The sequence below is a fragment of the Perissodus microlepis genome, chromosome 6, assembly GCF_051167445.1.
Source record: "Perissodus microlepis isolate ML-2025 ecotype Zambia chromosome 6, ASM5116744v1, whole genome shotgun sequence".
In the NCBI taxonomy this organism is placed as follows: domain Eukaryota; kingdom Metazoa; phylum Chordata; class Actinopteri; order Cichliformes; family Cichlidae; genus Perissodus; species Perissodus microlepis.
Window position 1 is genome coordinate 39,077,291 of NC_140466.1, and position 23,307 is coordinate 39,100,597.

General features: G+C 40.6%; 1 protein-coding gene across 3 annotated transcripts in view; it reads right to left on the reverse strand.

Moving 5' to 3' along the window:
• LOC146386236 (glycine receptor subunit beta-like) overlaps window positions 1-18,244 on the reverse strand; it is a 59,692-nt gene extending 41,448 nt beyond the window's left edge. Inside the window, exons 1-3 of one of the 3 annotated variants that reach the window (XM_084932330.1) lie at window positions 17,974-18,150; window positions 11,809-11,938; window positions 4,186-4,292 (exon numbers count right to left, since the gene is read on the reverse strand). In XM_084932330.1, the coding sequence (XP_084788456.1) occupies window positions 4,186-4,292; window positions 11,809-11,938; window positions 17,974-17,992 (256 nt within the window). In that variant the 5' untranslated portion in view covers window positions 17,993-18,150. Of the gene's footprint in view, window positions 1-4,185; window positions 4,293-11,808; window positions 11,939-17,973 lie in introns of all 3 variants that reach the window. The other 2 variants (XM_084932331.1, XM_084932332.1) reach the window with 2 other exon arrangements.
• Window positions 18,245-23,307: the final 5,063 nt, after the last annotated feature.

Below are 23,307 nucleotides of genomic sequence, written 5' to 3' on the forward strand. Positions count from 1 at the left end.
AGTCCTGTTTGTGGCACATTAGTATATGTGAGGGGGCAAACTCCTCAAGATGGGTGGTGACCATGGTGGCCATTTAGAAGTCGGCCATCTTCGATACAAATTCTTCTTTATTCTTTCATGAGTTATTTACAAGTTTCTCTTTGTTCACAGCCATTGACATGTCGAAGAGGTTAACACGTGAGGAGCGGATCTAAATTGTGTTGATATCTGGTGAACGCAGTAACCGGGTCATTGCAGCAGATTTCAATGCAAGACACCCTACGAGACCACCCATCTCCCATGCTACAGTTAGCAAACTGCTTGCTAAGTTTCGTGAAACTGGTTCAGTGTTGGATTTGCCAAAATGTGGACGCAAGAAAAATGTCACTAATCAGTGGCTGTCCCAGCTTCATTCAGCAAGAGCCCACAGCGTAGCACTCGCCGCATGTCACTGGAGAGTGGCATTAGTCGAACATCCCTTCGGCGGATATCAGCTACTCACAAATGGCACCCTTACAAACTCCAGCTACTGCAGCATCTCAACGAGGATGATCCAGATCGGCGCACAGAATTTGCAGAATGGGCAAAACAAAAATTGGAACAGGACCCTCAGTTCACACAGAAGATTTTGTTCAGTGATGAGGCAAACTTTTATGTAAATGGTGAAGTTAACAAACAAAACCACCGCTATTGGTCTGATACTAACCCACATTGGATGGATCCTCCAAGACTGTTGGAACAACAAAAGTGATGGTTTGGTGTGGTATATGGGGTACAACGATAGTGGGTCCATTCTTCATCAATGGAAACCTCAAGGCCACTGGATATTTGAAATTGCTACATGATGATGTGTTTCCCTCTTTATGCACTGAAGCTGGCACGTTCCCTGAGTTTTTCCAGCAAGATGGTGCACCACCACATTATGGGTGCCAGGTCCGAGCATTCCTAGATGAACGATTTCCTGGAAAGTGGATTGGTCGTCGTGGGCCAGTTGAAAAGCCCCCAAGGTCTCCCGATCTGACCCCTTTAGACTTTTATCTTTGGGGTCATCTGAAGGCAATTGTCTATGGTGTGAAGATACGAGATGTGCAGCACCTGAAACTACGGATACTGGATGCCTGTGCTGGCATTTCTCCTGCGGTGTTGCTATCAGTGTGTGAAGAGTGGGAGAAGAGGGTTGCAGTGACAATCCAACACAATGGGCAGCACATTGAACACATTTTATAAGTGGTCAGAAACTTGTAAATAACTCATGAAAGAATAAAGTTACGTTGAAACCAAGCACACCATTGTTTTTCTTGTGACATTACCAATAACTTTGATGTGTCACATGGCCTTCTTCCTATTGAAAAAACAAAAGTTGTATCCAAGATGGCCGACTTCTAAATGGCCACCATGGTCACCACCCATCTTGAGGAGTTTGCCCCCTCACATATACTAATGTGCCACAAACAGGACTTTAATATCACCAACCATTCCCATATTATTACGGTGTATCCATATAAATGGCCCACCCTGTATTTTGAAAGCTAGGGTTTGTTTTTTTTACTTGTTATCTTGTTAGGTGCTATAATCTGTTGTAACCTCTGCTGCCCTCTTCCCACGTTTCTCTTCAAAAAATAGTTTTTAATCTCAATGTGTCTTATAAGCAGTGTTGGGACTAACGCGTTATTAAGTAACGCGTTACAGTAACTACGTTATTATTGTGGTAACGACCACGGTAACTAGTTATTATGCCAAAATCAGGAACGCGTTACTCGTTACTGGGATTTAGATAGGCTCGTTATTCGTTACTTCGTGTGGTGGCTATCGCGGAGCTTCCACAGATTCAGTAACATTAGCAACTGGTGGAGGCCAGCAGGTGGATGAGGGAAAGGGGAGGCAGGAGGAGAGACCCGAAGCGGCCGCCCGTCCGAGTGTCAGGTGAACTGAACTTCAGGTAAGAAGTTATGACCTGCAGTCTATCTGGGTCACATATAAACCAAGTTTAGTTGGAGTTTATTTTCGTTGTGCTGACTTTTTCGTACTGCTAGCATGACGGAGTTTCTATACAGCTGGGTGGTGCTATGTTACTGATGTTGAACTTTATTTTGTTCATACGGTTAATTATTAGAGTTGCCAACCGTTCCATAAAAAACGGAATCGTCTCATATTCAGAGAAATTATTACGCGTTTCGTATTTAGGTGAAAAGGAACAGTTTGTCCCGGACTTCAGCTACAATGAAAAAGACACAAAGCTGGAGTTATTCTGTGTCTTTGCTGCACAGCTGCCTCTTCTACTCTCATTCTCTCCCCTCCCTCTCCTGTTGCTACTTTAATCATGAAACTGATCAATGATCAGCTGATCGGCTTTTCCCTCTTGTTTATTTATCGTCCGCTTTGCGCCAGAAAGAGGAAACCACCGGATGTCACGTTAAACAACAGCAGCACGTTTGATCAGCTGTTGTTAGAATTTATTTAATATTACTTTCTAGTATCAGCTGATGTTTGCTGGGGCCACAGCTGTAAAGCTGCTGGTCATGATATCGGTTTGGATATGTGGTGAGAGGGAAACATGCAGATGAAACCAGGAGATGTCCTTACTGAATCATCAGAGCTGAACAGGTGATGGAGAAACAGGTTTACCTTTTAGTTAACATGAATGAGTTGAAGGAAAGTTATGAACTGTTTCTGAGAGATAAATAACACCAGGATCCTTTTTTATGTAGCTGACAGCTGGTAACTGTGCAGGGGCGGGTCTAGCAAAGTTTTGCCAGGGGGGGCAGGTAGGGCATTAACAGGGAAAGGGGGGCACAAAGAAATACTTTCTTATTCTCATTTAAAATGTCTCGCTTTTAATAAATAATTATCTGAGTCTTACAACAAACGATTGATAGATTGATACATATATACCATCACTACAGTGTACATCACTGTCACAACAGTGTTTGTTTGCATTCAAAGGCTTTATATTTTTGCTATAATGGCGAGCCGGTCTCTAGTCAAAATGCCCGGGACGATTTTTTGTCCCAGTCCAGCCCTGTATGCAACTCATCTGCAGTCTGGTGTTGCCTACATCTTCCTATTCGGAAGGCAGAATCTCTGAGTTCTGAGTACAATCAAAAGCACCACGACTGCAGTTTTTGTGTTGGATGTAAAAAGCGCACATGACGCTGTAACGTAGGCTAGAATCATGGCGGTGGTCAACGACGGTCCAGGCGTGGGATTTCTCTCGTGGAAATATGCACATTATTTTTTCCTTTGGTAGGTGGCACAGTGCACTTGTGGCAAGTAAGCAAGCTAGAAGACTGGCACTCTTGCTGGGTATCCAGTTAGCAACACATTAACAAGAGAAGTCTGAGTAAAACCAAACTTACTTTCCCTAGTAACTAGTTACTTTGAAAGTAACGAGTAACTTGAAGTAACTGAGTTACTTTTGATGGAAGTAACTAGTAATGTAACTAAGTTACTAATTTAAAGTAACTTACCCAACACTGCATATAAGTGAATAAATAAATGAAGAATATATACAAACAAAATTCACTCAAATTCATGATTTGACATGATGGCATGTAATAAGACATAAATCACACTAATGGTAGTTATCAGACATAAGAGAGTCAAAAAATGTAAAGTATTTACCTGAACTTTCATAAAGAGATTTATAACAATAGATTTGTATGTGTTACTTATCATATATTTAACATACTTTCCAGATTCTGTCCAGTCTGCATTCAGCTTTCTTTTCATGATACCTGTTTGAAAAATGGGGTCCTTTAGCTAAAGGTATCCCATTTAATAATCATTTTATAATCAATATATGGTATTACACAATGGGACACTGTCTGTACTGACAAACTGTTTGAAATCCCTACACTTTTCATATATGGAAGGAAAAGCATGATTCCAATTTACTATAATAGAGGCTTATACAATCGTGCCACAATCAATAGAGGAGCTATCATTAACAGGTGGGATTGATAGGATTTGACCAATGTCACCATGCACATCTGCAATAGAATGTTGAAAAGATTTATGGCATGTATTATGCATGTGTTATATGTCAGGAATGTCAGTGTCATGACCATTTCAACATATTTAAACCAAAGTCTGTCTTTAAACAAAAGTCATGAGTGCAGACTTTGCATGTATTTTGGGAAATGTGTTTTGACTTGATGAAAAGACAAATGTAATTCTGCATGGTGGTTGTATACACTGGAACTTTACCTTGAAAGTTAGGTCTTATTCTTGGGTCATAACTGACCATCAGACGATTCAAAATGTTGGAGGTAGAGTTAGCTGGAACCTGTGCCAAATCTTCTGGAGACAACTGCCTGTTAAAGAGGATGATATTGGACAATAATTAATATGATTTGAGCAGATGATAGATAAAAGTAATTTAAATAAAATAATTTAAATCTAAAATACTAAAAGTGTTAGAAATGATGGTTTCTTGATGGATACATATGACTTCATACTTCTGGGGGTGCCACAAGCAGGCAGCGGCTGATAGTGCTCCGGCTAATTCAGTGTCCTTGTATTCTGTAAGCTGAGGACCACCAGGTTCAGTATTTTAAAGTTACATATAACACGTTCACTCATCGATTCAGACAAGTACTTTTTCTGTGCTTAAGTGCTTTCTAGCTAACATTCATACTCTGATTAATGCATTGTGACGCAACTTGGGGTTAGTATTTACCAGACAAAAAAACAGTCAGGGATTAAACCACCAACATTCCAATTAGTGGATGACCTGCTCTGCCATCTGAGCTACAGCCACCCCTGTCCTAATGGTCTGAGTGCACGTGATATACACTGTGAAAACCCAGACAGAGCATACTGCATCCTGGCAGTGAGCTACCTCCTGGTCGACCAGTGGGAACTGACTGTAGCTCCATAAACTGAGATAAGTTGAAGTCAGATAGAGTCTTTGACAGAATGCAGGGTTAGAATAGGGGTCCTTCTGCTCTTGAAGGGGCTCTTTGGAACTAAGAACTCTGTCCCACCTGAGTGGAACATTGTTTTTCTGCAGGGAGAAGAACAGATGGCAGTGTGTCAACTCCCTGGATGAAAAAAGGGTGACCTCTGCCCTTCCAAAGTGACTACCTGAGGACAGAGTCTCCACTCTCGAGAACTCAGGCCCCCTCTCAACATGTCTGCCACCACATGCAAGGGCCCTGGCACATGAACTGCTCTGAGTGAGTGGAAGAGGGGGTGAGTCAACTGCCACAACCCAGTTGCCACCTTGCAGAAGAAGGGAGACCCTAGGCCCATCTGGACCTGACCCTTCTTGAGCCCCTGGTGCATCTGGACAGGCTACTTTACATCTCCTCTGTTAAGTCTTCCAAGTCTGGTGCAATAGTTGGCCTCCTACTGGGCCAACATATCTGAAGGGTTAACTGGCAGTTCAGCATTAGTTAGAAAGCCATCTATAACCTTGCAGTTCCTGCTGCCGCGGGTGGCTTTGCTGAGACAGGCTAAGAAATGTTCTTGGTCGTGCATGTTAGCAAACCTCTCCTACATAGAGAGGACCATCTGTGCAAAACAGCGGGTGATTCATATTGTCTTCACACCAGGTCTTTTAAGTCAGGCAGAGGCTGCAACTCCATCTGCAAGGGTCGACACTGTGTGGGTTCCTCAAACTCAGATGCGAATGCCACAGGGTTCTCAGGTTAAAATCCAGGGCCCTGGTTGCCCTACCATTAACCTCAGAGACAACTGCGAGGTGAGCGTGTGAGCATATATATATATCTGCAAGCAATGCACTGGCTAGGGATCACAACCAGAATCAGAACAGAAAACAAAATGAAATAGTAATCCTGGATGCAGATTCATTAAGTATTGTGATGAATCTAAATACAGATGTGGAGTTGAAGCACTGGTCCTGTGATGCAGTCAAAACAACATGGACCTGAATACTCTCAAAAGCCCAGATAGGTTTGCAGAAAACATCATTAGTGCCGACTTGCTCTCGATTCAGGATTTGTAGAAATCTGAAGTCAGGAAACAACAAGACAACACATCACACCCTGGTCACAGACTGTTCCAATTTTTCTCCTATGCTAGGCACTGTTGAAGCACTGTATGCCAATACAGACAGACAAGCAGATATCTGTTCTGTTCTTTCTACAGGCCATACTCACATAATATCTGTACTGAAATAACATCCATGATGCTAACCAAAGCATGCTGTTTGTTCACACACACACACACACACATATATATCAGAGGCTTGGGAGCTTGAGAGTCCTACGCAGTATCGCTGCTGTTCCTAGGACTGCGCTGTTCTGGACAGAGATCTTGGATGTGGTTCATCTATCACTATGGCTGTCTTCCTCTGCTTGTCCACCACTACTATGTCCGGTTGGTTAGCCATCAACAGGTTGATCCTGCAGCATCTGGACTCCCCGGGAACCTACGCCAGGATCCTGTTTGTGGACTTCAGCTCTGCCTTCAACACCATCATTCCAGACCTTCTCCAAGGGAATATGCCTGATCCCATCTGCCGGTGGATCACTGACTTCCTGACGGACAGGAAGCAACATGTGAGGCTGGGGAAGAATGTCCCGGATTCCCAGACAATCAGCACCGGCTCCCCTCAGAGCTGTGTTCTTTCTCCTCTGCTCTTCTCCCTGTACACCAACTAGTGCACCTCCAACCACCAGTCTGTCAAGATAATTAAGTTTGCAGATGACACCACAGTTATCAGACTCATCTCGGACGGGGATGAGTCTGCCTACAGGATGGAGGCTGAACTCGGGTGTCCTGGTGCAGCCGCAACAACCTGAATGCCGAGAAGACAGTGGAGATTATTGTGGACTTCAGGAAGCAAACATCCCGACTCCCCCCCATCATCCTGACTGACACCCTCATCACCACTATGGACACATTCTGCTTTGTGGGTACCATCATCACCCAGGACCTCAAGTGGGAGCCCACCATTCCCTCCGTCATAAAGAAGGCCCAGCAGAGGATGTATGTCCTGAGGCTGTCAGGGTCCTGGGTCTCCTGACCCAGCATGTTTAGTTCTTTGTGATTTTTGTATTATTGTACTTGTGTGAGTTATTCTATGGTTTCTAGTTTCGATCCCTTGCCCTTCATGTTTCTCTGTGTCCGCTCTGTTCTGTGTAAGTCTGTGTCTGCATGTTTGAGTTTCCCTCTGTGTCTTTCAGTTCTTAGAGTCCTCTGCCTTATGGTTTATGTCTCTGTGTTTCTTAGTTGCTGTCTCCACCGTGTCAAGTTCGCGTCTCTGTGTGATACTTCCGTTTTACTTTGATGGTCCGTGTCTTATGTGAATGCGTCCTGCTTTGCTTGTCTCGTCAGTCCTGATTTCTCCCAGCTGTGCCCTCCTTCTGTGTCTCATTCCCCTCGTTACTTCCCAGTGTATTTAAACCCTGTGTACCCTGAGTTCTTTGTGTTTAAACCTCGTGCCTGAGTGCCTGCATTTTGGGTCCAACTCCTGCCTGCCATAAGAACAGTCTCTTCCCCTCTGCTGTTGGACTCATGAACAATAACCATAAGACTGTTCCCACCACTTGCTCAAACACATGACCCTGTATTGTGTTCTCTGTACTAGTGATGTGCGATACCACTGATTTCCTTTCCGATCCAATACCAAGTAATTTTCAGGGTGGTATCGACGATACTGATTCGATACCGATACTTTATACAAAAAAACGTATTTTATTTATTGTATCTCAAATTATAGCGTCATAATGATTACAGGACATCAGATTACTTGTTCTTATCACTTAATAATGCAGAGTTCATCATATAGAAATAAAAAAAACTGAAGTTGTGCGCTATTTGAACACCTTGCCTGCCTGCAGCACTAAAAGACTCCATGAGAGAGGTCTGTCTCGCCCTAGCAGCACCTGTCCCTCTCCTCCTCTTCAGTTCGTCTCAACATACGCGCCTCATATTCTGTGATATGATTTACTCTGAGGTGTTTGACAAGGTTAGTGATGTTGCCACAACCATACATGCCAACCCTCCCGATTTTTCCGGGAGAATCCCAGAGCCACCATTCTCCCGAATTTCCACCTGGACAACAAAATTGAAAAACCATATCACAGAATTCATAGCGCGGCCGAGCCAATTCCAGTTTCCAACAATGGCGGCAGCTACTTAGTTTTAATATTACTCTTATTTCTCTTTCTGGGTCGCAAAAAAAAAACAACTTTTAACATGTTTTCAGGTGAGAATGTAGCTGTGTAAACTTCAAATATCTGAGCCGACCGACACATCGTCTTCAAACCCCCGCGGCCTTTCGCTACTCAGGTTAAACATGATATATAAGTCACTTTGATGACCTAAAAATGTTATTGTTTGGCTTTTTCAGTGTTTTATTTGTTCGTGAGTAAATCGGTTTGGCTGAGATTAAAGTTATTAGATTAGATCAAATTAAATTTAACTTTATTAATCCCTCGGGTGGGTTCCTCCGGGGTTTTCACACAGCTGAATAAACATCAAACAGAAAACTAATTAAAGAAAGTGTGAGACGGTCGAGAGTTTACGGCAGCGCCCGGTTATATTTTAGATAGCGAGGAGCAGACGGCTGAGTTTCACTCCACCGAGGGAACTCATGACGTACTACCCGGCTTTCTTTAGACCGCGAAGGGCGGGTCCTCAGGTGGAAGCAGCCTCTGAATTTGGACACCCCCACTGTTTCCGGGCCGGCTAATAATAACGGTGACATTTAACGTATTTTATCCGATAAATAAACCCTGTAAAATGTATTTATCACCCCCCCAACAGCCCTTTTGAATGTCTCCCTAATTCTGAGGTCTCAAGGTTGGGAAAGTATAGCCACAACACCTCACTCTTGGAGCACTTTTTTGCCACATGTATCGCAAACCATGTCTCAGCTGTTTGTGGAGTAAAATACGTCCGCACAATTACGCTCAGCCATTGTTGTGAGTGCGCGCGCCAAGGGGCTGCGAGACATTTATACAGCCGTATTTCGCACATGACTATGAAAGGCGGAAGAGGAAGTAGTTCCTTTGAATGTAGACAATCCGAATGTTATAGTTTCTTTCCACTGTGTTGCTGTTAATGGTAAACTACAAATTAACCCTAAATTACTAAAAATATCGATATTTTAATGTGAGAATCGATTCTAGAACATAAATGACTGGTATCGGAGGAATCGATATTTCAGGATCGATCCGCACATCACTACTCTGTACCTGTTCCATTTTTGCACTGATCATCACCTGCATTCATGTATATATCAATCTGCTTAGCACTTTTTATTTTTATTTAAATGTTTCTCTTATCATATGTCTCGCACAAAGTACCGCAGCAATTTACTAATGTTGTAAATCTGCTCAGATCTACTCACTCAGTTCAATTCACTTCAATTCAATTCAATTTTATTTATAGAGCATGAAATCACAACAACAGTCAGCTCGAGGTGCCTTATATAGTAAGGTAGATGCTACAATAATACATACAGAGAAAAACCCAATAATCATAAGACCTCCAATGAGCATCTGCTTTGGCTTGTGTGTATTATATATATATATATATATGTATATATATATATATATGCATGTATGTATATGTGTGTGTGTATATATATATATATATATATATATGTATTGGGGTGCAACAATACTCGTATCGATATTGAACCGTTCGATACAGTGCTTTCGGTTCGGTACGCATATGTATCGAACAATACAAAATTTTGAATTTATTTTATCAACTTTTCTTCTGACGATGCTGTCTGTGTTGAGCGCTCAGTGGATCTGCGCTCGATAGTGCAGCCTAGGCGGAGTAGTCGAACGCAGATTCACTGAGCGCAGGGCAAGCTAGCGAGACAGAAGTTAAGCTCTTGTTGCAACATGGCAAATTGAACCTCCCCCACCCTCATTCAGATCTAGTGTTTGGAACTATTTTGGTTTTCATGTGACGTATGACCCTGAAGGTAAGCGTGTCATGGACAAAACTAAAACAGTATGTTGGATGTGCCACTAGTGATGGGATTTCCGGCTCTTTTTAGAGAACCGACTCTTTCGGTTCGGCTCACTAAAAAGATCCGGATCTTTCGGTTCCGAACCGGCTCTTCAGGTTGTTTTGTTGCTTTAATTAATTTATTATTAACAATAATATAAAATTATGCACAAAAGGAATTACTAATGTAAAAAAAAAGTGATTTTATTTATATATGTTTATATATAAATATATGCGGTGGCCCCTAGAGACAAAACACGTAAAAAACTCCAAAACACATTTCTATCATGAACTGAACTTCCAAACTTCCAAAACAGAGCTACCTAGATGACTTAAATTACACAATTGAAAGCATGAAAGCATATGTGTATTGTTTGTGTATTTATACACAAGCATTCATATATAGTCAAATAATAAAAAATAAAAAAAAGTTCATTTACCTGTTATTACCACACACCAAATCCGGTCGTTGGTACTTGCTGGCTTGTGTAGCCACTAGGTAACAAAAGCTCAACACTGCCCCTAACATCCTGGAGCACTTCTGTTGTCTTTTGTACGTGTTTTGAGTTTTTATGTGCTTCTGAGTTTGTACGTGCTTCAGAGTTCGTACGTGATTTGAAGTTTGTATGTGCTTTGTCTGTAGGGGCCACCGTAAATATACTTTTATTTATTCACTCCACATAAAATGTAATAAATAAATCATATAATACGAAAATCAACTATTCACATTTCAACTTTTAACTATTTACATTTTCAGCTTTTTCCTTTTACAAATTTAAAGTGAAACAACACAAAACACTGCAAACCACAACACAATTAAATATAAATTATAATATGAAAACAAAAAGAAGATGCATATTCTCTGTCATATGGGCCTGCATGAATAAACATTCTGAATCCTTTATCATCTGCAACTGAAAATAGTTGTGGATGATTACTATACCTTTCTAATGTGATGTTGTTGTCCCTGGCTCTCTTTCTCTCTCTCTCTCCCTCCTGCTCTGTTCCTGTGCTACTGAGTGTAACTACCACCCCTCCCCCCTCTTCCCAGCGTAAAGCACAAGGCTCGCATGCTGAGTGAAGCGAAAAAAAGTGCGAGAGAGAGGTTGAGAGAAAGAAAAAAAAAACCATGGCTCGCGATAAGGAGCCGGCTCGCGTCGTTCACGTCAAAGACCCGGCTCTAAGAGCCATTTCGTTCGCCACCGACCCATCACTATGTGCCACGCAATGCTCAATTACATTGGTGGGAACCAGTGCAGCGCAGTTAGCTTGTTAACGTGTTGACGCCGTCCAGCCCCACCCACGGGGCGATCCGCGGTAGCTCGTTAACGGAGATTTGCTGTGTTGTGGCGTTAACGTCATTTCAGATTAACGCTGACAGCACTAGTGGGAACACAACGAATATGACTGCACATTTACTCCGACATCATCCTAGTGCAAAGACAAGTGGAAGCAGACAAAAACAACAAGCATGCATGCTACAAACTTTACAGAGTAATTTAGACAGCTGTTAGCACATGATTCTCCTTATGGGGACCTGATATGTTTAATATGCTGCTGAGAATATAGCTCAGAAGAAGCATATAGTATAGCTTTTATTTTGGAAAGAGCCATTTCTCTGTAATAAACTCTCTTTTCCAAAGATGAGTGATTTCTCGATCAGATAGATTTATTTTTTTATTACTTTGTTGTTTCAGCAACATTAAATTTAAAAACTGTACTTTTGAGTTAAAATATATATTTATAATTTTAATAAATGACAAATTAAAAAGGCATGAACATTTTTTTTTGTATCGAAAAAATATCGAACCGTGACACCAAATATATATATATATATATATATATATATATATATATATATATATATATATATGACAACTGTATGTTACTCACGATGGACAGACAACTTGCTTTCCTTTTTTTCCTTTCTTTGTGGATTTTCCTTCTTTACTTGAGGCAAGTTGCCAACAGCAGAGCAGCAAAAGCAGCAAAATCACTGGCCTCAATCCAACAGCCATGGTGCCTGAAACAGAGTTTAATACTGGCCTCAGTACATACAACATATAGCTTTGAAAAAGAACAATATTGTTGCAAACTTAGCACAAGATTTCACCACATGTAGGAATCCACTAGAATTTATTTTTTTATGCATATCATAATAGATGTGATTACGTTTTGGAAATACATCACTTTGTTTGAGACTCTTTACAGTATTTATCTGTGTCTATGCTATCACATTCAGCTTAAAGCTTGAAAAATACTTCACTGAAATTTGTCCTAGAAATGTTCACTGAGTATAAAACAGAAAGGTATTTAGCTGACAAACTAGCCAGACAGAAATAATAATGAAAATAAATAATAATAATGATCTATTATTGCTGTGTCCCTTATACACCTAGGAGTGGCAGCACCATTTATACTCGCCTCATCTTAATTGGATATAGTTATTCAATTCATTAATCCATATATCTACGGTCAAGGATATTTTTTAAAAGCAGGATGCCACTTTCTACATGAAAATGGTATATGTAGGTTTTTGAGATGCCTCACTTGAAGTATTTTACCATTATATTTTATCAAGATATTTAATGTGACAAAAAATCATGTTGAGAAGAAATAAATTCATAGCTACATAAATCGCTTTTTACATTCTTTGGTTTTATACATGTAGCTTACAGTATATGTACTAAAAGTCTGTATACTCAGTAATGCAGCATTGGTACATTTTGGTAGGATGGCCATGATTGTCTATGAGTAACAATAATAATGACATGTTCAGTGACCTTTCTGACACAGTTTAAAGGTGCACAGTTTGCAGCCAATCAAAAATGTTCAGTGTGATTGCCCTTCCTGATCTGTAGGTATCACTGGCTCTGATGCTCCCCGAGCTGACCACATCAAAATACAACATCCTCTTCACTATAAACTGAAGAATTTTGTGGCACATGTTGAAAGACCTCAGCTTCCTCAGAAAATAGAGCCTGTCCATAGAATGTTTTTTTCTGGGATAGTAATGCTAATTCCAACATTTCAAGTTTATGAATGTTTTTGCTATTGCTATATAAACAATTAATATTTGGTTAAAGTTCAACTTTCATTCAAAGGTTTTCGGAAAATATTTTGCAACTTTTTGGAAAATTATTTAATTAATAATAGCCTTTATACATCCTCCTCATTCCATCTGAAGTTGATCACCATTTCTTTGTCTTTGGCCTTATTAAGATTCAGAAGATGATGAGTCAATAAAATGAACAAGATTTCTGTACTCCTTGCCCTTGCCCATCACTTTAAAAGAGCTATCCAAGCACAAGCAAAATTCCCAAATTAAACACTCTGTTGTTGTTTACTTCTGACCAGTTACTGGGATCGAAGATTCTCTTGCCCTTTCTACCAGCAATTTGAATGTTTGTCTTTAATAAAAAACATGAATACAATAAATATATAAATAATCACAAATCAAAAGGAAAGGTTCTTCTATTCAAAAGCATTATATGCTGTACATCAAAATTCTCCTCTTTTTTATAATGATAGACTGACAGATAATTGAGGAAATATTTTAAATTTCTCCAAACTCCTCTGATACATCGAACATGCAGACCCAAGCTTGTTTCACCATTGGCATTTATTATCAGTGGAGTGATTTTAATATCACCGGATGGCTTATATAACTGTTTTATTACACCAATCTTATCACTGCCAATAACAAGCTAAGTAACTGGATGCTGGCTTAATTTACCTAGTCATAGTGGCTTATAGGAGCGTGTGTGTTTGTGTGTCATATTTTTTTAAACATGCATCCATCCATCCATCCATTCATCCATCCATCCATCCATCCATCCATCCATTCATCCATCCATCCATCCATCCATCCATTCATTCATTCATTCATTCATTCATTCATCCATTTTCTTCCAGGGCCTGGTCGCGGGGAGGTAGCCTAAGTATAGAAGCCTAGACCTCCCTCTCCCCAGCCACCTCCTATAGCTTATCCGGGGAGAACACCAAGGCATTCCCAGATCAAGCGAGAGAATTAACCTCCTGGGTCGGCTTCCTCCTGGTGGGCCATGTCAGAAGACTTCACCCTCACTAAGATTATGCCAGTGAGGATGACTACTACCACTCAGTGTCCTCCTCAATTTTGCATTCTTCTTGTGTTGTAAGTGCTATTTTCTAGTTTTTTGGCAACAACTATGACAGACAGACTCTTTTAGACATCCTACAACATTCATAATCTGGGACCACACTGGTGGCTTAACTTGGATACCTGAGCAGAAACAACGCTGGAGGAAAAGGGAGAAAAGAGCCAGAGTTCTGGTCAGGCTGAGAAACAGACAACACTTTTCCCCTTTTTCCAAGATTCTTCTAGCTAACATCCAAATTTTGGGAAAAAAATGGATGAACTGCTTTCCACAGCATATTATGGACTGCAATGTCTTTATTTTTACAGAGGCATGGTTGGATGCCTCAATCCCTGAATCGGCTATTCTTCCTTCTCCATTCATCGTCAGGACTGGACAAAGGAGTCGAGTAAGTGGAGGAGAGGTGGCGTGTCTATAATGACTAACAAGCAATGGCGTGTTTCATCAAGGTGCTCCCCTGATGTTGAACACCTCATGATCAAATGTGTTCTGTACCGCTGTTTATATTTTTTCCCCCTACGCTGACACTGTGTGGGTGCTGCCCAAGCTGTATGATGTCAACCACTGGCAAGAAGTACTACACCCCAAAGCGACAAAGCCAGCCTGAAGAAAGTTCTGCCATGTAAGCTTTCCAACATGAATTAGAATAGAATTCAACTTTATTGTCATTGCACATGTCACAAGTACAAGGCAACGATATGCAGTTTGCATCCATCCAGAAAGTGCTTTAGCAATAGATATATTACAAAATATATATTAGCAATAAAATCGATATATAGATATACTACAAAAATGGGTCTATTATGGGTATGTTACAATGTACATGGTATGAAGGTATGTTATGAATATGCTATAACTATAAGTATGTACAGGCTGTACTGAGTGTACAAGCTATGTACAGGCTATGAACAGGATATAAATATGAAAACTATACAGAGATATGAAATATGAAACTATACAGAAATATGAAATATGTTATAAACAGTTGAAGAACTATAATTATTGTATTGTACAGAATGATTGCCTATAAAGCATTTACAGTAGTGCAGTTTAGATCAGTGAGATATGTGGCTGATTTCAACAGTGGTTCTACAGTGGCTATAACATCCTGGATCACCTTTAGACCCCTTTCACATGTGCCTATAAAGCCCACCTTTCAGCAAATCAGATTACTCCTCAGTCCTGCTGCTACCAGCCAATAGGCAGAGGCTGAAGCACGAGCAACCAGCGACAATGAAATGATTGGGTTCAATGCTGAACCAACTAATCACACATGGTCCTGCATCACTCCTTCCACACTATGTACTGGGAAGTTTTTCAAACTGCTGCCAACAATAACATAAATGACCACACAAACTGCTTACTGGATACATCCACAAATGAATCAGTGTGGTTGACGTTGTCTCAAACATCAGGCGCATGTGGAGTGGGCTAAAAACCATAACACATTTCAAGGGGAAGAGCTACAGCACAGTGGAGATGACTGGTTCCCTACCTGAGGAGCTGAATGACCTTATAAACAGTACCGTCTGTGAAGGTTCTCGGTCATCCAGGTCATTGTAGTCAAAGGAGCTTGCAAAGAAAAGCGTCTGGACTTCTTTAAGTTGCTTGAAGACGTTTCACCTCTCATCCGAGAAGCTTCTTCAGTTCTAAGGTGAAATGGTGGGGAGTCCCAGATTTAAACCTAGTGGGAGTATCCCCCCACAAGGGGGGGGGGGATTTAAACCTAGTGGAAGTATCCCCCCACAAGGGGGGGGGGGGATACTCCCACTAGGTTTAAATCTGGGACTCCCCACCATTTCACCTTAGAACTGAAGAAGCTTCTCGGATGAGAGGTGAAACGTCTTCAAGCAACTTAAAGAAGTCCAGACGCTTTTCTTTGCAAGCTCCTTTGACTATAAACAGTACCGTTTATAAGGTTGGGGAAACCTGCAGTGAACAGACACTGAGGAAGTCACTTGGATGAATGACGAAACGTTTCTCTCACTGAACACTACGTCCAGATGAACAGAATCAATTTTGGGGATTTCCTTACCTGGATGATTGAGCATGCATCAAGACATAATTTTAGAGATAATATGCAAAATGGAAGAAAGCAGTTCTACATATTTGTTTAATATGTGCATTGAAGGACTTATCCTAGTCAAAAATGACTCCACAGTGTTACTGGAGACCAAGGTAATGCCATTCAGAGTAAGCATCTGGTTAGATACCATATTTCTAAGATTTTCTGGGCCGAGTACAAAAACTTCAGTTTTATCTGAATTAAGAAGCAGAAAGTTAGAGGCCATCCAGGTCTTTATGTCTTTAAGACATTCCTGCAGTTTAACTAATTGGTGTGTTTTATCTGGCTTCATGAATAGATAAAGTTGTCGTCTGCATAGCAGTGACAATGCGTTCTATCCCTTATGATACTGCCTAAGGCAATGGTTCCCAAACTTAACTTAAGATACTGTATAAAGCACCTTGAGGCGACTGTTGTTGTGATATGGTGAGTATAAATAAAATTGAATTGAACTGAGTATTTTTTTTCCTCTTCAATGGTTAAAATTTTATTTGTGAAGAAATTCATGAAGTAATGATTAGTTAAGGTTAAACAAATGCTTATCTTAATAGAGCTCTGACTTTGTGTCAGTCTCAGGATCTGAACTGTCACATCATTTCAGATCTTTTAGACCTATTTTATAACTACAAGACTTTTATTCTCTGTAGCTGTTTTATAAGGTTTAGGCAAGAAATTCTGACTTTAATTTTCATGGTTTGATTAGGTTTGAACAACACAACTATTTGGCACCTAAAGTACACAATGGCTGCACAGTGGAACTGCAGTTAACATTGGTAACATTACTGCAAGTTGGTTTCTTGTTCAGACCACACATGGCCTCTGTGTGGAGGTTGTACGTAATAGGTTTCCTTTAGCCATTCTAGTTTCCTCCCACAGTCCATAGACATGCATGTTAGATGACCGGTGATTCTAAATTGCTCATGGAATTGTAAAATGTTTCAAATGTACAGAATAAAAGCAAAACAGCAATAGATTGGTATTAAAAGTTAGAGCTGGTTAGTTAAAATGTTACTTCCATTCAATCTGCAAAAAGCTTTTTCATCCACTGTGAACAACTCCCACCCCCGGTGGTCATATCAGACTTTGTCTCAAATTTTTCAGGGCTTGGTTGGATCACTTTTGTTTAGCAATGTGACTCCTATTCTTTTATTGTTTTAAGAAAAGTTATTTTCTTCAAGAACTTTTGGAAAGAGATTTTTCTGGTTATATTGCAAGACTGACGCTGAAGGTGACAAACACCTTGTTCATCAGCAAATATAGCAAAAACAGTAAATAGGTTCATGGTAAAATATATCACCCCCTCCCCTTTTGTCATCTGTTTGCCCATCTAGATTGAATAGATGCCCTTTCCATCTATACATAGCAAAGTAATATATTATTTATTTACAGCAGAACTATATCTATTGGTGACCCAGCCCTCTGCATCTGACAAGTTTTACCTTGAGAAGATTAAGTTAGAAGAATAATCATTCAGAGAAACTAGTGGAACAGAGAAAGGGGAAGTGACAGAGAGAAGCATAGCATGTAGGGGAGGTGGGGGGTGGGTACTGCGGCGTTAGATCACACTGTCGAGATGCAATGACACAGCTCACTGATGCTGCTGTAGTTTTACATAGGAATTGCTCTCTGGTGCAAGAAAACTGCAAGTGTAGCAAAAACTCATACATCACAGGTACAAAATGTACAGGGTCACAAGGACAGGACAATACTAAAGCCTTTTGGTATAATATGATTTACAACTATCTGTTATGTTGTCTCTTCTCTTTTTCTGTCTCGACTATGCGCATGCAATCTGCCCTACAACTGCAGCCACAGAAAACAGTCAGAGATATTCAGCATTCCTTTGATTCTTACCTTTCTTTAGTTGGGCCATTGATTCTGCTGCATTACTGAGATTCAGCGGTTAGTCAGGGTGATGCTGCTCTGGCTAGAGCTAGGCTACATCCTCTCTCCCTCTCCTTCTCTGCTGCACTCTCTGGTGCATGTTCCTTTATCTGCACTGCTCTTGTCGTCTATTCCAAGTTCCTGTCTGTCTGGCTAGAGGAAGTAGCACAGTAATGTCACTGATTAACAGCTCATGAGTAGGGAATTTTATACATATTACATTACTTGTGTGCTAATTGCTTATTTATTTATTCCCTTTTTTAAAACATATTTAACAAATGGAGAAGAAAAGAGGAAGCAAGAAGTCTAAAATCTATCTACAACAGATTAACAGTATTTGAAAGTTATATCCCTAAAAACAGAAAGAAAACCCAGCAAAGACCTGACACAGCACCTGAGAGATGCATCTGGACAGTCAGATGGGAGCGTGGTTGTCAAGAAATCATTTTTAAGGAAAGACATAGGGTGAAAAGGTTAAGGTAAACACAACAACAACAAAAAACTTTGTCAAAATGTTTGATGCCGTGATGAATCCAAATGTGAAAATTTTGGTTCAGATTGTTGGTAATATATATGGATTATGAATGGAGGAGGTTGTCAGCAAGAAACAACAGTCACTGTCTACAGCCAAAACGTTTTGGATGCTTGGTTTGGGTCCTGCATTTCTGCCTATGTTTATATAAAAGAGGGATGGCCTGGCTCCACTTCCTCCCTCTGTACTAATGTGAAGAAAACTGCCATCTTGCATTTTTACTGCCACAGTATGTGTAGTAGTGATTTGGGGTGGAGTTGCTGCAACAAACCCCGCCCACATATCTGACCACAAACACACCCCTTGCACTTCTTATGCAGAGATGGGCAGTAACGCGTAATCCGATTACTTTTTTCAAGTAACGAGTAAAGTAAGGGATTACTATTGCAAAAACGGTAATTAGATTACCGTTACTTTGCCGTAGGAACACTGCGTTACTGCGTTACTAAAACCGGCTCATATATTGAGTGCGGGAGAGAGTGTGAACGTGCAGCGTTTAAAGCGTGGAAGTACTGACCTTACTTTAAGTTTGATTCCATTAAGTGACAAAAACATTAGCGTCAGTTGTGCGTGGGAAGAAAACTTCTTTTTACAGCGAAAAAAAAAACCCTAAACTTCCAAGCAAGCACCGAGTGTGCTACGACGTAATGGGAAATTCACAGAGAAACTCGCGGATTCTTCCACTGACCGCTGCGGCACACCTGCACCAGCAGTGGCGGTCCTAGCCTGTTTGGCGCCCCGGGCGAACACTCCCTCTGGCGCCGCCCCTCCCACACACACACACACATACACATACATAAAACATATTAAGGATTGTACATGAACATAAAACTGTTGTCGGAACCATACTGAATTTCACCAGAGAAACACACACGCATATGAAGAGAGAGAGAGGGTATGCATTACATGCAAACGGCTACCAAACAGCCATCATAATTCGTCATACAATGAGAACAGGACAAATCAACAATTGACAATGACTAATTAATATTAAAATCTGTAACCCAATGTATTTTTTGGAGTTTAGTCTGTTACTATTTTTACCCTTTTTTTTGGAGCAACTGTAACCCACATAACTTCCTTAGGGAGTAATAAAGTATTCTGATTCTGATTGTTTCAGCATGACCTGCCATTATCCAATGACACATCTGCTTACCTGCATCTTTTGCTCGTTTCTCCTCCTCTTCTTTTCTCTTTTGTCTAAATTGAGCACCTGATGGCTTTGAACTTTTCTTGTCCATCTTCCATTGGTTTTAATTTTGCCCTCCAGTATGAACACAAAACCACCAACTCGAGGATCGCCACAACATAACCTAATAGACCTACGCCTTAGTTCACAGATTCACTTTGTCTAAGGTGTATTTCTGGGATTTCACACAACCCAGGATTCAGATCATGAATACATAATGGGCTTGGATTTACAACATTATGAATGAAATGTGTTCTATTTGGAAGCAGCCGCCCCCCTCCCCTTTCGACGGGTTGTGTGTGAGACTTTAGATCATCAAACTGTAAAATATACATTTTAAATTGTTATTGATCCCTTTACCCCGAGTCCTAAAGTGTATATTTATTTTCTTACTCTTCTTATATATATTGTTTGTTTACTTGCACTGCTGTAACTGGAGCCTCCTCGTCTCGTCTCTATATACTGGACTGTATGTAGCGGAGATGACAAAGTTTACTTTGACTTCAGCAGCGAGCAGGCGCACCGAGGGCTCTCGCGCTCACTTTTGACGTTTCCAAAAAACATCAGTGCACATTATAAGTCTGTATCATAATGTCTGGTGTTTTCGTGTTTGTTGTTTTGTTTTTATTTTGTTTTATTTTGCAAGTTGGTTATTAGATGCCGCTCCAGCCAGTCAGAGAATCCCCCGCCACCCCGCCCTCTCCTTCCTGTGCCACAAGCAGCAGGCGCACCTGGCAAACGGAGGGCGCCCTTACTTCCAGCAAATGGGCGATAGAAAACCGATCGGTGCCTATGCCATTCCCGATATGCGCCGGCTGATGTCGGGCAGCATGAGTACGAGCAATTTTTTTTTTTGCCGATGCCCGTGATGCCGCCCCCCACCACGATGCCGCCCCGGGCAACCGCCCGTGTCGCCCGTATCAAAAACCGCTACTGTGCACCAGGGTAAACCTCCGCCTACCCCACTCCTGCTTTACAGGTGAAAATAGAGCAAAAGGACCGCTAGTCTTTGACTTTATTTATTTTCTGCTGTGTTTTACTTGCATCTATTTGAAAGAGTGAGTGTAAACACAAAAAAAATATATTTTATGTGCTGGAATGTGCAGAAAATAGGTTTAAATTTTAAATTTCTTCCAGTCAGAGAATGTTGCATATAATTAAATTTTTGCTTGATGCATAAAGTTAAAAGATTAAAACTAATAAAACAAGTTTTAAAAAGGGACTTTTCCATTTGATTACATTTTGTATGAAATTCTACATTATGTAGAAAAAGTAGAATTGGGCTGAAAGACCTATCGCTTTATCACCTATTCAGGTTGTAAATCGTGTTTTTAAAAAGTAACTAAGTAATTAATTACGTTTGAAAATAAGTAATCAGTAAAGTAACGGGATTACTTTTTTGGGGAAGTAATCAGTAATTAGTTACTGATTACTTTTTTCAAGTAACTTGACCAACACTGTTCTTATGTTGTCAAGCTGCTTGAGTTTTAACACCCAGTACTGTCACCAGGGAAAGGCTACTCCATGTGTATTTAAGCCCTCAGTTTTCCTTCATTCTTTGTCATGTTGTCCGATTACGTTATCCATATCCATGCTCCTTTGCCAGTGAGTCTTTTCCTGATATCTTTAGTTATTTCGTTTTTTCCAGCAATAAAGCTGCATTTTGAGTCTAATGTCTGTGTGCCAAGTATTGTATTTTGGTCCTACACTGCCCACCACACAGCCTACCCCATGACTAGAGAGAGACCAGGAAACTCACGGTGAGCATGGATTAGAGAGGAAATGTCAGAAGCTGAAGATGGCATGGAATATAATCCATGCAACCGAGACCAAGAAAAAACTGATGAGGACAAATTCAGTGAGGAAGAGGATCGCCATGATGAGACTGTTGTCACGTCAACAAGTCAAAGAATGGGAACTTATCCCCACCTGAGAATCAACTTGGGCTTTCAGCTGAAACCCTAATTTGAAAATAATGGTAAACTATAGTGGTAAACATGGAGGTAAGCCAGAAAGACATCAAAGCATACATGAGGGTTTTTTTTTATTTTCAGTGGAGATCCGAGAATGAATCTACCAACAGTTTATGGATGTAGAGTTCAGTCTGACAATTTTTTGGGCCACCATGTTACTCTATAAATTTTACATGTTGACAGGTTTGTGGAGCGCCAGCCACTCATCTATATCCCATCTTTCAGGAACCCATAGATGGTGTTCCTGAAAAGAGGTAATTTTAGTATAATGTTGGAATCATTTGGTCCATACACAGCTAAAATATTCCAGGTCACTTTGACAGCTGTGATAAACAGTATACATGTTTGATCTGGTTATTATAGTCAAAATAGAAATGATGTGTTTCGACTCAAATATAAGGCATAAAGTCATATTAATGAGACATACGGGGTCATAAATAACAGAAGTTCAAAAACTTTAGTTGATAAAACAATCTAACACGACAAGAAAGGAAATATATCTATTATTATAGCTTTTATGATGAGTCGTAATGAAACAGTCATTTTTAACTGTGAACACAAAATAGTTTAACATAAAACGAACACAAGGGTTAATTGAAGTAGTACTGCACATAATTAGAAAGATTCAGTTGTCCCTTATTATCCCAGCAGGGCATCCAACAGCCATCAGAGGGTAGGTGTTGTGATGGAAAGTTTCTAGTTCATTCTTATATGTATTAGTAGGTGCTTAGAACTTCTTGTATTTCTTAGGTGAGTCTGTGTGTCAATATGACCTGGTGTAACTATGCTTAACTACGTTTCACTATGTTATCTGCTGACTGTTAGGGCATAGAAGGATGAAATTCCCAGGGAAACCACATTCAAGGTGCTTCCTGGAATATGGATAGCAGGAGTTGCTCCCTGCCCAGCGAGGGTTGAGACAAGAAGCTGTTGTAACTGTAGTGATGCACCAGGAGTTGTGTGTGAAGGTATAAAAGAGGCGGCGCGACGTCTCAAGGGCAGAGCTATCCTGACTGCATAACTGTGATGTTTGCAGTCTGTTTGCTCTCTTGCATCCTGTAATTAAAAAGCTTTGGCCACAGCTGACCGCGTTGCAGACTTTACTAACAGGAAATTCCAAGACAGTGTTCATTTCCCAGATCTTGTTCTTCAGATTTACCTGACTGTTTAGGACTATCCTCAATGTTTGCAATGTTGCCTTCTGCTAGTGCAGTCCCCTAAGTTGTGACTACCTTCCCTCTCTTTGTTACCATCCAAATACACTTCTCCAATCTGAATGACATTCCAGTGTCATTGTTGTAGATCCTAGTCGTGTCAGTCAATATATATCTCGTTCACTCGTGGCATAATGCTTGATGTCATCCGTTCTGCAGTTGGTAACCACAGCCAGTTTTGTTAATGCTTCTAATCTGGGCTCAATCAGGTGATTATTTATGCTGCAGTAGATCAAGGCTGCTGGGGGATTCCCAGGGGATGGATGGACTACTTCTTCTTCACTCACCTTTTTTTTTTTTCTTCACACTGTGTGTATACACTACTGTTCATTTAATCAGTTATTTTTAATCTCTGGCTGTTTTCCACAGTGGTTTTTTGTCCCATCTCCCCTGCCC